General features: G+C 43.7%; 1 protein-coding gene across 4 annotated transcripts in view; it reads right to left on the bottom strand.

The window, feature by feature from the left end:
• Positions 1 to 17,853, bottom strand: part of ARHGEF12 (Rho guanine nucleotide exchange factor 12) — a 176,144-nt gene that overhangs the window by 57,082 nt on the left and 101,209 nt on the right. For all 4 annotated transcript variants that reach the window (XM_073656647.1, XM_073656648.1, XM_073656646.1 and 1 more), the window contains 9 exons: positions 12,716 to 12,830; positions 11,169 to 11,274; positions 9,252 to 9,461; positions 9,021 to 9,156; positions 8,073 to 8,108; positions 5,919 to 6,073; positions 2,991 to 3,137; positions 1,175 to 1,260; positions 969 to 1,094 (listed from right to left, as the gene is read on the bottom strand). In XM_073656647.1, coding sequence (XP_073512748.1) covers positions 969 to 1,094; positions 1,175 to 1,260; positions 2,991 to 3,137; positions 5,919 to 6,073; positions 8,073 to 8,108; positions 9,021 to 9,156; positions 9,252 to 9,461; positions 11,169 to 11,274; positions 12,716 to 12,830 — 1,117 coding nt within the window. The remainder of the gene's footprint in view (positions 1 to 968; positions 1,095 to 1,174; positions 1,261 to 2,990; positions 3,138 to 5,918; positions 6,074 to 8,072; positions 8,109 to 9,020; positions 9,157 to 9,251; positions 9,462 to 11,168; positions 11,275 to 12,715; positions 12,831 to 17,853) is intronic.

The raw sequence follows: 17,853 nt of genomic DNA, 5'->3' as shown, positions 1-17,853 counted from the left end.
CCCTTCCCCTGTAGAGTCTGCCATGGATTCTCTTTTCTCTATACCCTCATACACAGCCTGTGTAATTTCCCCTTCCCCTGTAGAGTCTGCCATGGATTCTCTTTTCTCTATACCCTCATACACACCCTGTGTAATTTCCCCTTCCCCTGTAGAGTCTGCCATGGATTCTCTTTTCTCTATACCCTCATACACACCCTGTGTAATTTCCCCTTCCCCTGTAGAGTCTGCCATGGATTCTCTTTTCTCTATACCCTCATACACACCCTGTGTAATTTCCCCTTCCCTTGTAGAGTCTGCCATGGATTCTCTTTTCTCTATACCCTCATACACAGCCTGTGTAATTTCCCCTTCCCCTGCAGAGTCTGCCATGGATTCTCTTTTCTCTATACCCTCATATACAGCCTGTGTAATTTCCCCTTCCCCTGCAGAGTCTGCCATGGGTTCTCTTTTCTCTATACCCTCATACACACCCTGTGTAATTTCCCCTTCCTCTGCAGAGTCCGCCATGGGTTCTCTTTTCTCTATACCCTCATACACAGCCTGTGTAATTTCCCCTTCCCCTGGAGAGTCTGCCAGGGGTTCTCTTTTGTTGATACTCTCCTACACAGCCTGGGTGATTCTTCCCATCTATTTGGTTGTGCATTTCAACAAATTTACACTTTCATACAGTTCAGCTGGTGGGATCTTCGCACTCCAGGTACTTGGAGGCTTTCTTTTGTCTTCACATGTTGACTTGTAAATCATTTTCCTTCTAACATGAAAAAAAACTTCACTCTTTAGTAAATTCTGTATACTGCCTATAGTTGTGCATCTGGCCACAAGCACGGTGTAAACCTTACTGAATTAACACTAATTTAGCACATTTCTACGTTCTATTAAATATCATGGAAGTAAAAAAAATATTATGTGAAAATGAACTTGCATGAGTCAGCAGTCATATGAAGAGAGTCAAATAAAAGGTCACCTACCTGAACAAACATTAAGAACTTTGAGTCCTTCTTCTGCCGGGACTTTATCATCTCCAAGGCAAAGGGTTGATTGCTACAGAAAGTTGCTACTGCTTGCTTCAGCTTCTCTTCCTCGGGTCCACAAAACTACACAAATGGACATGTTAGTTAGATGAAACATGGCTGACTGTAAGGAGCCCACACCGGGCAGAGTTAGGAGAACTTACCCAGCTTAAAACATCGTCACCGATTTGTTTTATAACAGAGTTTTCATGGCGTTTTTTGACGGCTTTCATCTGCTCCTTCAGGCCAACTGAATATAAAGGAAACACTAAAGTGTCAATGGACATAAACCAAAATGCAAGTCAGACCTAGCACAACATAAATTATCCAGCTCTCGTTTAAAGACCCTCATAGGTAAAATAAAAAAATGTAAAAAACGGACTCCTGCCCTGGAGCAGCATGGCATAATGTACTTTGGTAACAGCTCCTGATGGGTCACTGCTACAAGTCATTGCATGGACACCCCCATACTTTACCAAGAGAGGATTATACAAGGTATACATAGCTCATTGCAGGGATAGTATATAATAAGTCTATATTCACTTGGATATATTTGACCAGACTTACACAGCAAACTCAACCTTACAGATATCAATGCTTGCCTGCACAAGGGCATCCATCTAAGGCAGGGTTCCCCAACTCCAGTCCTCCAGGCCCACCAACAGGTCATGTTTTCAGGATTTCCTTAGTATTGCACAGGTGATAATTACATCACCTGCACAGGCAATAATTACATCACCTGTGCAATACTAAGGAAATCCTGAAAACATGACCTGTTGGTGGGCCTTGAGGACTGGAGTTGGGGAACCCTGATCTAAGGTATACATAAAAAAATCATAACTGGCGGAAAATGTAAAACACAGAGAAAAAGTATATTAAAAGGGGTTATCCAGTACTTTTATATTGTTGGCCTATCCTATGTATAGGCCATCAATATCAGATTGGAGGGGTGCAGCACTCTGCATCCCCACCGATCTGCTGTTCCCGCTGCCATCTGAGTGATCAGATGCACAGCGGATCAGCACAGTGCCGTCACCTGTACAGTGGCCGATGCCGGGTACTGCACATCCAACCCTATTCTTATTAATAGGAGAGGATCTGAAGCACCCGCCGGCGGCCACTATATACTTGCCAGAGTTGTGGAGCTGTGCCACTGATCAGATCAGACTGCTGCTGGGAACATCCCGGTCAATCTGACAAAGACCAGACCAAATCTGATATTGACAGCTTGTACTTTGGACAGGCTATCAATAAAAAGCAGTGGACAATCCCTTTAAACAGGGCACCATGAGCACGCCACAGGGGATTTAAGAATTGCATTAAGTACTGAGACTTTGAAAACACAGAGGAAACAAAACCAGTCAGCAGAATTGACAAATATCTGATCAGCGGGGGATTATGCCGACTACAGGTCCATTTACTGTCTATGGGACCATGTGAGATCATTTAGGGCATCTTTGGCAGTCCCATAATCTTTAAGTGGAGCAGTGGTCACTACCGCTCCATGCAAGATATGTAATAGAAATGGTCTCTATAAGTAGAATCAGGGCGCACATTGCTCTGGATGGGGGCTTCAGTGACAGTAATGGCAGCATTACTACAAGCTTTAGATATAGTGGTTGTGGTGGAAGAGAATAAAATACATAGAATAAAACGGCATGGTAGCCACAGACCGCAGTGATGTACACTGCATAAGGAAGAGAGGAGCTCAGTGCTGCCCTGCAGTCGGCTATGTGCACAGGTGACATTATAATGGGGATTTTCATAGCAAACATTTAGTTCTTCCAGTAAAAGGATGAAACTATAGAAAGTCTGCAGCATTTCCAAAAAGAAATAGGAAACTAAGGTTGTATGATTTAGTGTAGCTTTCCTGCTGCAGGGCAAATCCCGTGTGCACATACCTATAGTATTTTGGTTACCCCCCGTTTCAATACAACGGTGCTCTTTACACTATATCCCCACATAATGGCTGTTACTCACCATGAATCTCTAGGATCTCCTCCAAGTTGGAGAACACACTTCGCGTTTCGGCGGGGTTTAGGTGGCCTTCTCTGATCACTCTTTGGTGAAACACTTGGTTGAGAACATTAAGCGTCCGGACATGCGCCCTCTCCGTATAGAACAGCTCTGAGCGAGAGAAGAGCGACAGCTGAAACACTCCACAGCACAAACACAAGGGAAAGTGTCTGCCCCCTTCTCAACAGGCAAAGTACAAGGATCTCAGAGCATGAATGCCCCATCACCCATTTCATGAAGTGACTGACCATATTTAAAAGCAATCTGTAAGGTCACTCCACAAGCCGTATATATGGGCATGCAGATCTTAGAAAGAAAATCCAGCAAAACTTTTATATCTTCTATCTGTTGCTGCATTCCCAAGTCATTAGTGTTTCCATTCACATGAAAATGAGGTGTTAAGTGCTTCTAGGTGTGACAGAGTACCTAATAGGCCTCTGCCTCCCCAGGTTGTTTCCCTGCTCAGCACCAGCCTCTTTAACTTGATTGATGGCTCACTGTCTGCGTGATGTCAGGATCCAGGCAAGGAAATCAGACGGTGAGCTATCAAGCTGAAGAGGCCGGTGCTGGGCAGGGAAACAATCTTGGGAGCCAGAGGCTTTACCATGCCCAGAGGACCTAACACCTCATTTGCATGTGAATTAAAATGCTAAATTACTCAGGAATGCAACAACAGATAAAGTAAATAAAGGTGTAGATGGATTTACATTCCACAGACATGCAAACCTAGATGTGGTTTGGGGTGGGTGAGGAAAGTTGATCTTACAACAGACTTCCTTTAATACACAGAAATAAAGCTTTCCCTGACATAGTGCTGGAGCGTCTCTCTGCTGAAGCAGTCATCTCTAATATTTGCACCACCGCCTCGTTTTTCCTGCATGCTGTCGATACATTGATCTTCTAACCATAAAATATTCCCCAGTTGATCTGTTGTGGAAGTGATGGATTTATTGTCCTCGAGTCACACAATGTCCCAATTCAGCAAAACCTGAGGACAGCATCCGCAAGCTGCAATCTCCTGAGAGGAGCGGAGCCATTCCTGGCCCGCGAGAGGTGTACGCAGCAGCCCCTAAATCACCGCGCTGCAGAGCTGCTCCGGGGAAGCATTATGCAGGACGTTTATGTAGCGGATTTCATTTTCTGTTCTATATCCAGGCCATAACCATATAACTGTTTAATGCTGCATAAACCTGCATTTACACATAAAATAGACAATATTACTTCTGGTCAAGGCATTATGGTGTGTACACAGTAGTATGCTGCACATTAAAGGGGAGTGCTGACATTCGGCTGTGGTTAGATCTCTGGGGTCGAATGGCCACAGCACTGGTAATGAGGTATAAAGCGCCTACAATGCTGCGGTCATCAAATAAAAGTGTAAAACTCAAGCAGAAAAAATGCTTATAAAGCAATAAAAAAAAGCTACAGAAAATGAAATATTGCAGAATGATAGCAAATGATAGCTCCAAAATTCTAGAAAAAAGAACAATTTACAGGACTCCAGTATTTTGAGTTCGTCCTCATTCTCATATTTAAAGGATTCTTCCCCAAAATTACAGGTGTCCAGTGGTGGACTTCCAGTGATCCTAAAGATTGGGCTCTGCAGCCTTGTCTTGCATGGCACTGCACATCCTTGCCCCATGCACCAGTCATTGTCTATGGGATTGCTGGAGAAAGCCAAGGGCTGTACTTTGCCACTTCTGCAGTCCTATTGACAATGAATTGAGCCCAGGTTGACCATACGCACCTTCACTCTTTTTCAGATGGGACTGTAAGGACCCGTTCTCTGGGAACCAGGGCCCCGATTTTGCGGTCACTGAGGTTCAAGCGGTGAGACCCCCAGCAATCACAAGCTATCCCCTATAACTTGCAAATTTTTGGGAAAAAAAAAACCTTTAAAAGGCATAGTCCATTACTCGAACAACCCCTTTTGAATTGCTATATTCCTCCTCATAAAAAAAAAAAAAAAAAAAAAAAAACAGCCTGTACTCCCTTCTGGTGCCCTTCCAACGATGACGGAACTGGGACTCCCAGGCCTGTGTGACATTGTTATGTCACGTCAGCCCTGAGGTCAGACATCAGCTCTCACTTCTTCCATGTGTCAGTTACACCTTAATGAAAGGGCTGCAGGGCTCATGTGCCATTATAAAGTCTTGAAGCCCTGAGAGCCGGCAATGGATGAAAGTACAGGGTGATTATACTGTATAAGGAGGAATACAGCACCTGAGAAGGGGCTGTCTGAGTAGTGGAGAACCCCTTTAATAGGGATTTAAAAATGTGGCAATAGAATAAACTTTTACCAAATCTGTGGCACCACAGACTGTGAACACCGACAGCTTCCAGGCAGTAAAACACACCCTGCTCCCCCTTTTCAGCCACAGTAATACATGCACTGCCATTCCCTTTCTGTGCAGCCTCCATAGGCTTTAAAGAACAAAGTGATTGGCTTTATGAATATACATTTCTTATGTTGCAAAAATAGGTTTTATCCTATTAGAAACAATTCATTTCCAACTCAAGCAATGAGTCCAGTGGCTGCACACCAGAAGAAAGTGGATTTTGCAATGGAAGGATATTTTCCAAGCAGCAGTAGAACATGCGGGTTCTCTCTATTTATTGCATGGACACCATGAGATACCCAGAGCAAGAACTGCTATGACATCCATATGCCCCTATTAAGCCCCCTGGTGTATTGATCCTTTTCACAAGGTCCAACCACAGTCTCCAATGTGCACACCCATCATCCACATCCCCAGCTTCACCACTACTCTACACATTAGGTGACATGTCTAGATGGGAAGCAAGACATCAGGGGTCACGATAACAAATGTATAACAGCAATATCCACACACAGGATAACGTAATGAGGAGCATATGCGGAGACGTCCTTACCATGGATGACCTCTTGCTGTTTGATCTCGTGTGCTTTAAGTCCCTGTAAAACATCTCTGCTGACCAGTTGCTGCCAATTGGGAGGATCGACTTCCAGATCTAGATCAAGGTGTTCATCTTCACTCTGAATATCCCCAATGCCCAAGCCGTCCAATCTGAAACAGGGGAGCATAGGGAAATTAGTTACCACATAACATTATTGTGTTGCTCGCTAAGGATTACTCCCAAAATCATAAATTACTCCCTATCAAAAGTGAACACAGAAAGACAGATTATGGGGTTGTGGATCCCAGAAAAATCGGACTCTGCAGAGCCCCAGAGTAGAGGTGCACATGCTCCGCTGAATGAATGGAGCTGAGGTTGAGCATGTGCACCACCTCTCCATCCAAGACAGGGGGACAATGAATGGAGCTGAGGTTGAGCATGTGCACCACCTCTCCATCCAAGACAGGACAATGAATGGAGCTGAGGTTGAGCATGTGCACCACCTCTCCATCCAAGAAAGGACAATGAATGGAGCCGAGGTTGAGCACGTGCACCACCTCTCCATCCAAGACAGGGGGACAATGAATGGAGCTGAGGTTGAGCATGTGCACCACCTCTCCATCCAAGACAGGACAATGAATGGAGCTGAGGTTGATCATGTGCACCACCTCTCCATCCAAGAAAGGACAATGAATGGAGCTGAGGTTGAGAATGTGCACCACCTCTCCATCCAAGACAGGGTTCAACAGAACCATCCTCTGGATCCCTGGAGGTCCCAACAATCAGTACGTGTATTGGGGATTAGTTAGAATTTTGTTAATAACCCTTTAATATGTTCATACATACAAATATACTTCTGGTATAACTATGTGGTGATATTGTGCACAGTCCAAAAATATCATGACTTAAGTATATGCTGAATATAAATTTGTATGAATAGCAAATAATTATAAAATATTCCTCTCTCAAAGGGGGTTATCTTAAAAAAAAAAAAAAAAAAAAAAAAAGGCAACCTTTAGGAGGTGCTTAAAATACATAAAACTTACCAATACATCTGTAGAAAGAAATCTGTCCTGATCTGAAGATATGGGTGCTAGTTGGGGCAGCTGCACTTCTGGCTTGTGTTTGACACAAGACAGCTTCCTATGGTGGTATATGGCTACTGGTGGAAGTGGAGGAGGCTGGATGAATGTTCATTAGTCAAGCCAACACCCTACACACCCTAAATAGCCATTCTGGCGGTGACACAGAAGGCGACGGACCACCCTCACACACATCATTGGTTACATGTCGAATAAAAGCCAGAAGTGGAGCAGAAGGCACCCGTGCTAATATCCTGACATAGGGGAACTTTTAGAACACAAGTGGTGTGTGACGTGCCAGAAATGGCAATACAATCAGATATGTAATCAGACAATTTTTTTATTTTTTTTTTTAATGTATTTTTGATGTATAGGTAAAGATTAGTGATGATCGAGTGCGTTCTATTAACCCCTTCGGCAAGCGCGCTCGCTGAGTATTTTGGCATGCTCGGGATTTCTTTTAATATTGCTGCGCCTGCAACTGTCAAGGCTGTTTGACAGCTATCACACATGCAGAGATTGCCTGTCAGACAATCTCTGCATTTGTGACAGCTGTCAAACAGTCGTGACACTTGCAGGCGCGACAACATTAAAATAAATGCCGAGCATGCCAAAATACTGGGCGAGCACCCGAGCGTGCTCACCGAAGGGGTTAACAGAACAGGCTCGATCATCACTAATCTTTACCTATACATCAAAAATACATAAAAAAAAAAAAAATAAAAAAGGGGGGTGAGGCTAAGACACCCGGAACCCCCGTCCGATTAGTATAAAGTGCGGCTCAGCCCGAGGCCAAATATTAAACAATGTTTAGCATGCATATCTAAAATCATACAGCCAGTGTTTGATACATGCCCAATCCACAGGCATTATGAATCAGCTGATCAGCTGTCAGGGTCGCTATATGTGGACAAACACTTAAAAGTTTAATATTTTTTGAGTTTACTGGTAGGAATAAAAGTCTGGAGAAAAAACACCAACTGGTTTTATAGTTTAGAACTTTTGTTTTTACAGATCTATTTCGTCAGTCAGTCAATAAAGCAAACAAGACAAAAAAAAAAAACTAAAAACAAAAAAAACCACTCGCCTTCGTGAAAGTTTTGGTGTGCCATGTTCACTGAATCTGGTAAATTAAAACAAAAAATTTAATTAATCATCATAGAAATTGCCAGATGACATACAAGTTACCCACAAACCGTTATTGTCAGGGCCTCTCTTCTCTGCCTAAAAGATTTTGGCCACAAATATATATTAATATTTTTTTTTTTTTGTAACACCCTGTGCCCATTTACAAAAACTTTTTTAAAGTGAGGGAAAACCCTTGAAAAGTTAGAGATTCTCTAAGATAGGGTTCCCCAACTCCAGTCCTCAAGGCCCACCAACAGGTCATGTTTTCAGGATTTCCTTAGTATTGCACAGGTGATGTGCAGGTGATGTAATTATCACCTGTGCAATACTAAGGAAATCCTGAAAACATGTCCTGTTGGTGGGCCTTGAGGACTGGAGTTGGGGAACCCTGCTCTAAGACAATAAGTATCATAACGATAACACGATCAATATAAAACAGTAGCTTAAAAGAGTCACCTAGCTAAACGAGAAAGGACTCTGCTCCCATTTTCAGCATGGAGATAGAAAAAACATCTAAGGCCATGTTCCCACATAGCGGAAACACATTGGAGCAAATTGATGAAGACTGTTGCAGTGCACAATCCCAGTCTTGCTGGAGTAGAAGGCACCAAATCCATTAACTTCATGCCACTTAATGAATAGGCACGTCTTCTAAGTGGCGTTCGCCTCTGTGTGCTGTGCCAGAAATGCTGCTCGAATCAGGGGCTGGAGTATCATTTCAGGCATACAAAAACCATCAGTTTTAATGAGCAGATTATTACTGCACATTCTGCATAAAAAATGCAACATTTTTGCATGTAGTAACAAGGCTTCGAGTCTCTCTCTCTCAGGAGTCACATATATCTACCAAGAAAAAAAGTTTTCATTCCTAACAAAAATATAGTCACAACACAACTAATACCAGTACCGATCAGTGTCTTTCACTTCTTCCTGCAAAAGATCCAGTGGAGAAGATGGGAAGTCAAAGAGGGAACCTGAAGTCCGTGAGCTCCCATCACAAGAGTCGGTGGAATGGGAGCCTTCTCCGCTGATTTTCATGGCCACTAAAATAAAGGAGGCAAACAGTGAACGTGTCCGTATAGAGGTCTAAAGTCAATGGCAGAAAGATGATAAACCTGTTACACAGTTGTGAACGCACCTCCATCCAATTCCTTACTACCATCTGGGGAGCTGTAGCCTAAGGCACTATTAGGAGGAGGAGGAGGAGAAGAGAAGGGGCTGAAGGAAGAATCATGGCCGTCTACAGAGCCACCACTAGAACGCAGTCTGCTCTCTGCCGGCTCAGGGCTGCTGGATGAGGAGGTTGATAAGTGCTTTGGGTGTTTCTGCATTTGCAAGGCTCGTGAAACTAGAAAAAAGATAGATTTCATTAGTCCCCTTTCTGCAGTCACAGTGTTACACTCCGCAGCTGCGGTCACAATTTTGCAGGCATCAGATCTGAGCTCTCCCAGCATCAATGGCGGCTAAAACACTGCACAGTCCACTTGTCAATGCACCCTGGTGAATGTCCTGATATTACACACCGCACTGACTCCATGATAAACACTGCACAGATGGGGCCACCAATCCCGAGAAACAAAGCCCTGTGCCCTACACTGCGGATGACAAGCTGGTTTGTGACGGCCGTACACTGGGAAGGAGCCCTGAAGCTAAAGGAGGTGGCCCGTGCCCATCCTCAAAATATTCATTGGGATTTACAGAAAAGGTGAACACAATATCAGGCATTACAGCGAGCGCTGTGTGGAAGTCGCCAGTGACAGAATGATGAATGGCTGCGCCAAACCACTATGAGGAGGAGGAATGGTTAACGTATATTTGTTTCTTTTCCAAGTATCCGCGCCAGGCATCTCATCCTTACATCCCCAGTATCCGTGCCAGGCATCTCATCCTTACACATCCCCGGTATCCGTGCCAGGCATCTCATCCTTACACATCCCCGGTATCCGTGCCAGGCATCTCATCCTTACACATCCCCGGTATCCGTGCCAGGCATCTCATCCTTACACATCCCCGGTATCCGTGCCAGGCATCTCATCCTTACACATCCCCGGTATCCGCGCCAGGCATCTCATCCTTACATCCCCGGTATCCGCGCCAGGCATCTCATCCTTACATCCCCGGTATCCGCGCCAGGCATCTCATCCTTACATCCCCGGTATCCGCGCCAGGCATCTCATCCTTACATCCCCGGTATCCGCGCCAGGCATCTCATCCTTACATCCCCGGTATCCGCGCCAGGCATCTCATCCTTACATCCCCGGTATCCGCGCCAGGCATCTCATCCTTACATCCCCGGTATCCGCGCCAGGCATCTCATCCTTACATCCCCGGTATCCGCGCCAGGCATCTCATCCTTACATCCCCGGTATCCGCGCCAGGCATCTCATCCTTATATCCCCGGTATCTGCGCCAGGCATCTCATCCTTATATCCCCGGTATCTGCGCCAGGCATCTCATCCTTACATCCCCAGTATCCGCGCCAGGCATCTCATCCTTCCTTCCCCAGTATCCACGCCAGGCATCTCATCCTTCCTTCCCCAGTATCCACGCCAGGCATCTTATCCTTACATCCCCAGTATCCACGCCAGGCATCTTATCCTTACATCCCCAGTATCCACGCCAGGCATCTCATCCTTCCTTCCCCAGTATCCGCGCCAGGCATCTTATCCTTACATCCCCAGTATTCGCGCCAGGCATCTTATCCTTACATCCCCAGTATTCGCGCCAGGCATCTCATCCTTCCTTCCCTAGTATCCACACCAGGCATCTCATCCTTCCTTGGCTTTCCATCGCAGGCGACAATCCCTCTTCCTTTGCAGTCCCTTCTGTACAGTATGCCCCCATTACCTCCGCACTTCCTTGATGCTATTGGCCAGGTCTCCCAGCTTCATGCGCTGGTGTCAGACACAGTGCAGGACGCATAAGGAGCAGAACCAGGAGTGGATCCTCTCACTGCATGTCACCCTGTGGCTGGGGCGATCAGCCCTGAATATGGTCCCATCTCAGGATACTAAGGAGGCAATCACTGGGGACAAGCCGCTAACTAACTACTTACTTGCATTACTGTCTTGCCGGCTCGGCCTTCGCGGAGGGCCCAAGATGCTGGACAGCCCACGGCGCTTCCACTTCTCCTCCCCTTCTTTGTCCTTCTTCATGCTTTGCTACAAGGAGTAAGTAATCGGCAGGTTAGTAAAATAACAGGCACTTCATGACTGAACAAGTCACAATCTGACAAGCTAAATCTAGTTATTTCTAGAGAATACATTTCTGCAGGGCCACATAATAGTGGAAGCAGATCCAGGAAGATCACATAAGCCGTACGAAGCAGCACTATATTACCGCAGCACTTACCTTCACGGGGTGATGGGAATAAAGGACATGGGATCCGCATTGAAAATAGATAAGCAAAAAAAAAAAACAGAACACTTTTTTTGTGTGATAGTAGGATGTGTGCAAGGAACGGCTTTAGACATGGCTAAATTGTGTTAGCGCATGTAGATCCCTTATGCCGTGTAATAAAGCATGAGAATGGTCGCTCCACCAGCTGCAGATATGTAATGTGATGGTATCTCCAAGGTATAATGTGCAAACTGAACAACACAGATCCCATAAGAAAAACTCAAGGATTGGTGTTTGGAGAAATCTAAGTTCTGACAATTATATTGCATATAAAAAGCTATTCACTATCGCATTCAGGGATGATGGTTGTAGAAAGGATGGCATGAACATGTCTACAAGAATCTTCTACTGCCCTCAGAGACGACTTACAAGAATTGCTACCTTCCTAAAGTGGATGGTCAAGTGCGCTACCTGCCAGCAATAAAAGGGGGACTCCATATTGTGGAATAAAACACAATGGAAAAAGTAGGGGAAATTCAGAAAAAAACAGAGAAAGCCTCCAAGTTCTGCTTCATCGTCCACACACTGAGTGATGGGACAACTTAGCAGTGGTGGGGAGAAGCAGGACCTACAGGCTAAAGAAAGGAGTCAAACATTTATTTACATCTTTAGAAGTTATCACTTCTCTGTAATTCAGGTTATAACGTGCTGAGGGAACGGCTGTTCGCACACCTCTCTCTCTTTAATGTGCCATAGTTAGATGCTGGCATTACATACTTGCAACTGACTAATGGAAATGTAAAATGAGTTTAAAGAGAACCTGTCTCTTGCTAAAAATAAATACCTTGCAAAAATCCCAGAGCGCCTCCGATTCTGCCTCTCTTTTCAGTTTTGTGATGCTTCGCTCTATTGCAGAGATATTCATTTGTTTTTCTCTGGAGGGCAGTATGTGAAATCTCTGTCTGTAATAAAACTGGGCATTTCTTCAGAGTCTTCTCTGAGGGCATGCCCCGTCTCACTCGGATGCTGCCAATCACAGCTTGGTAACTGATCTAACAGTTTTTATACACTGCTGAGCTGTGATTGGCAGGATCAGAGGGGAGAGACCGGGAAAAACACCTTTAAAATAATAGTGGGTCCTTTACCCAGTGGCCCCAGTGTAGCTGCACAGGTTGCATATATATTATGTTCACTCCTGAGTATACGGACTACTCATGTTCCACATGTACACAGACTGCCAATGCTTTGTGAGCTTATTTATACCTTAATTTTTGGTAGGAAGCCAATACGCCCACGTCTCTGCTCCAGAATCCTCGGTTCTTTCACTTTTACGCCAAGGTGCTTCATGTAGGTCAGGATAACATACTGTATACTGCCACTGTACAGGAAGAATGAAATAGCTTTACTGCTAGGAAACAGAAACCGTCCTGGTGACAGATCTGCTGCTGAGCGCAGGTTCTCTGGGTGTTTGTACTTTTAATAAAGGTTTTCCATTCTTATGTGGATAAATCTTATTCACCGTAAAAAGAAAAGATCCAACTTTCTAATATTCTTTGCACTTCAATGCGATTAAATTTAAAGATCTGCGATGTCTGCCAGTAAATAGGGATATTTCATAAAGACTTCATATATCTAAAGCTTAAAGGGAATCTGTCAGTAGGATCTACCCTCCTAAGTTGTCTATATGGGCATGCAGGTCATAGGAAGCTGAATAAAATGACACCCTGATATCTGTGATCCGATGTTTTATTCCAGGGAAATCCACATTTTTTAATATGTAAATGAGCTGATAAGATTTATGGGCCGGACACTGATCTCCCTGAGAATCTGCCTCCAGAGATTTAATTTACATGAAATGGGGCGTTACTAGCATGAGACATGTAGGTCAGGAGAGCAGACTGTCAGTCATTATATGTCTCACACTGGTATTGCCCCTTTCATTTTAAAATAAGCTCTGGAAGCAGATTCTCAGTGAGATCTATTTGTGGCCCATAGCTATTGATAGATCATTTACTTATTAGTATAGTAAGGTCTTATGTATGCACAGCAACATTTAAAAAAAAAAAAAAAAAAAAAGTGATAATTTGGCTTTTTACACGATTAATAAAAAAAACATATCTTTGTAAATGAAACAATAATGGACATAATGGTTATTAATGGTTTAAAACCAAAACCTAAAATATATGTATAAACAGAGGAGTATCAGACAAATAAAGTTTACTTTTCTCTTTAAAATGCTTGTATCTCCCAAGACTGAAATTTCTCCTCCTCCACAAAAGGGAGATGTCACAAATTTCTCTGATCTAGCAAGGTAGTGGTTTTCCCGTTCAACAGAAAAAGTACCAATTACACTCTGCTACAGCCCAGTACAAGTCATTATTTCCCCTTTCATCTAAAAGATGGGTAGTCTGAAGCCAAGTGAACCTGAAAATAGATAAACAGATCCACCGGCAGAATCTTCTCATAATGCATTTTGTTCTTATTCCCTTCAAGACTACAATCTATATATTTATAGAGACCCATTTTGAATTGTAAAGAGATGGGGTTTACTTGCTCGTTCATATAAGCTTGTTTGCCGATCACCAAACAAGCAAAATGATCATCATTTTCTGCAGGAAATCATCCTGTGTTAACAAGATTTGTGATGCCGAGAACAAAGGAAGCCTATGGGCACTGAACGACCCATTACAGACCGCTCAGTGTGCATCATTAAAGGGATATTCCCATCTCCACAATCCTATCCCAATATGTAGTAGGTGTAACAATAATATTAGCAAATACCTCCAATCAGACATGTATTATAGTTTTTCTGATTCGCTATGTCTCTTTCCTCATGTGCAGGAATTGCAGGACCTTAGGTATCCATGGTTATGACCACTAGCAACCAGCTAACATAAGGTCCTGTATTGCCTGCACATGAAAAAAGACATAGCGAATCAGAAAAACTATACTATGTTTCTAATTGGAGGCATTTGCTAATATTATTATTACTACACCTACTACATACTGGGATATGATCTTGAAGATGGGAATACTCCTTTAAGCGCAGTTTGGTAGGTGTTGTAAATCCAATTTTAGTCCCTGAAAAATCAAATTATTGCAGTAAATCGAACAAGTGATCAAGGGACCACAAGAAAATAAAAGAAAAAGTTATTAAAAATATAAACATTTGAATTATCCCCACCTTCCACCTGTCCTAGTTTAAAGTGGAAAAAAAAAAAAGGAAAAATATCTGGTATTGCTGGGTCCATAAAAGTCTGATGTAGCAAAAGAACTTAGAAATATTCCCTAAAAAGCGTTCAAACTTGTATCATTAAAAACACCCACCAGCCGAAAAAGCACAAGGTCTTATACTAGACTTACACTTCCTGTTCCATACTGAAGACTTTTCAGCAGTCTTATCACCACAGACAGGACTGAAAGTTGACAACTCGATACAAAGTAGGTAACACAGGATCCACTAGAAGTAACCTTGCCTCCTCCATCTCCCTTCACAACCACCTTTGCCCAAATCAGAAAATGATCACAAAATCCTTCTCTACAGGTCAACAGGGTCAGAGGTGCTCTATTACCATGTATGTCCATGTGGCTGCTGAAAAATACAGCAAGTATGAGACTAATATTAGGCCTAGTGGTCAGTGTGAACACTGCAAGATTTTTTTTATTTTTAAAATATAGTGATATGGAAAAATCTAAAAAGAAAACAAAATAAAAAAATTTAACAACTTCTATTTCACTTAAAAAACTGATTAACAGTAAAGGTAATTTTTAGGATGACAATGTTCCTCTACGCTTGGCCTCCAAACTCTGTGCACCAAGATCATCTGGACGTTCACAGAATTTGGTAATACGGTCAATACCATCTCTCTGGTAGCCAACCCCAAGTTAAGACGTATCACTCACTCATTCTTATCTTTCACCATTCTACATCTGGTTGAGAGACCTTTGCGCTCCACGGCCTTCTTTTTCCAGTGTGCACACGGCATCTTGTGAAAGGTCCTATTAATCCAGATCTGTGTGCATCCCATCTCCGGATAGTTTCGGAGGCTCGAGGATTTGATAAATGTTTGTTTCGGTAACGGAGTACTGCTGCTTGACGACTTTTAATCAATTCAGGATAATGAGGCTTTTCTCCCCTGAGACAATTGGTGCGCGCAAATAGAATTTTTTCTTTTGATATGAACCCAGCCGATCTTAATTAAACATACTGCAATCTATGGATTAAACCCTGAATGTTTCTGCAGAATAATAATGTCCTGAAGGTCTGATACACACGCTCATATCTGCAGACGTGCGTGGGTCACTGAATGTCCTTACAAGATGTTGAACGTAATTCTCTGTCGATTGCGGTTTAGATCTGTGTGATCTATATGGGGCGTTCCCAGCTCACTAAAAAGTACTGGATGGGTGATAACTCTTAGATCAATATAGTTCCTTGACCCCTCCATCCAATTCGTCCCGGCCACGCTCTTGGGGCCAGCAGATAACAGTGGACACAAGTAGATCAGTGAGGGCCCCACTGATGAGATCCACATTGATCTAACAAGTAAGGTCTGTAGTCAGCTAACGGCCTTGAGCAGCGCCTGTGCTCTGGCTTCTGTGTCGCCTGCTATTTTCTTGGCATAGACCATGTCACATGATGATTGCAGCCCATCAGCGCCCACTGATTGATTAGCGGCAGCTATCCCGGCATAAACAGTGGGCGCTAATGGGCTGCAGTCGTGATGAGACATTGTTTATTCCATGATGTCTGCAGCCCATTGGCAGTAAAGGGGAAAAACACAAGCCAGTGTGCAGGAGCAGTGCTGGTTCGGGAGGAGAGTATAGGATTTATATTTCTGCATTAAATGCCCCCCTGCCCCTTGGACCATGCACCATAAGGTCTAAAGTAGGAAAACTCCTTGACATCTTAGAACTCGGCATTCTGCCATTCCTCCGTTATTCCTCTTGGACTGTCCTGACCTGACAGTTAATCACACCCAGATGTCAATTTATTCATTCATGTTTCCAAGAGGGATAACAAAGGAACAGCATCAGGATTTATAAAAATGATTGGACGATGTCACCGAGTGTATTGGTCCAGCCCAGCTGGTGAACAGAAGAAGGCAGAGTTCTACGCCGAGCTCCACGACTGGATCATGGGAAATGCAGGCATTTACTGAAATGGAGCCGTCAGGAGGCTGCAGGTCTTGACGTCACCTCCTCCCTTGTATCGTTAATTATCACAGATAATCAGCATTTCCCTGCACACAGGTGCTGCTCCCCGGCAGAGCCAGCTGGCTGCTGAAGCAAGTATCTGGATTACATGCAGCAGCTTCTACCGTCTCTTCCCTGCTCCATCCTCCACTTCTCAAATTATACACCTACCAGCTACAATATTACAAGGGATATTGTGTAGGTAGTCCGCACACCAACAAAACAGCCCAGACCCATGGACCCCACAGGGCCCATACAGGTGTTCTGTGGTGTCTGTGCCATTGTCACAAATTCATCAATGTTATTCACTCGCAGTCAATGGTTTTATTATATTTGTACAGTGGAATACCACCCACCATTTACCCCCCTCAGTCACCTACTTTCCTCTACATCACGGCAAAAAGGAGCTTTACATACATTTAAATGGGAAAACATTAGACATTTAAACTGGGACCATTTAGGGTCTAGTAATATCAGTGTCTTGTGAGTGAATACTACAGAGAATATTTAGACAATTTTTCATAAAGTGTCATTACGCCACATGTTTCCAAATAATCCTTACACTTTTCTAGAACTAATGAGGACACGGATCACTGAAAAATCAAGTACATCCTAAATAAAGCCAAGAGATTTATCAAAACTGTCCACATGCTAGTGGCAGCAGCTGTACAGCCTTCTGTGCCCCCCAAAGATATAGTCATAGCCCCACCCAGGAGCTATCCCTCAGTGTCTCCATAAAGCCATGTCCTGCCCATGTGCTTCCGTCTGCATCCACTAAAAGAAAACCTGTCACTAGGTTAAGGTGGGCAGTGTTTTCCTGCGGCTCCCTTAACTATTCCAATTTTAAAAAATTTTTAATCCGCCATAAGGTTCCAGAGATCTGGTCCTTTTTATTCAGTACAAATGTTTATGGTCTTTACTGAGGGGGTGTTGCTCACAGGGTAATAATGCAGTACTGCCAAAAGACACCACAGAGGTTCCCGCGAGGCACGCCCCCTTGATAAAGGTCAGAAAAATTAGTGCTAAATAAGAAGCCCCATATCATTGGAACTGTAAGGTACATTTAAAAAAAAAAAATACTAAGGACGGCAGAGGGAATAAAATAAGGCAAAACTGGCGACTTGACCTGGTGACAGGTGATCTTTAAAGGGAACTTGGTAACTGAATTGCCAGTATAATGTTATAGAGCAGAAGCGGCTGAACAG

Source organism: Phyllobates terribilis, unplaced genomic scaffold (genome assembly GCF_046119375.1).
Source record: "Phyllobates terribilis strain yellow unplaced genomic scaffold, ASM4611937v1 Scaffold_12__6_contigs__length_324123572, whole genome shotgun sequence".
Lineage (NCBI taxonomy): Eukaryota > Metazoa > Chordata > Amphibia > Anura > Dendrobatidae > Phyllobates > Phyllobates terribilis.
This window is presented reverse-complemented; position numbering and strand designations above follow the sequence as displayed.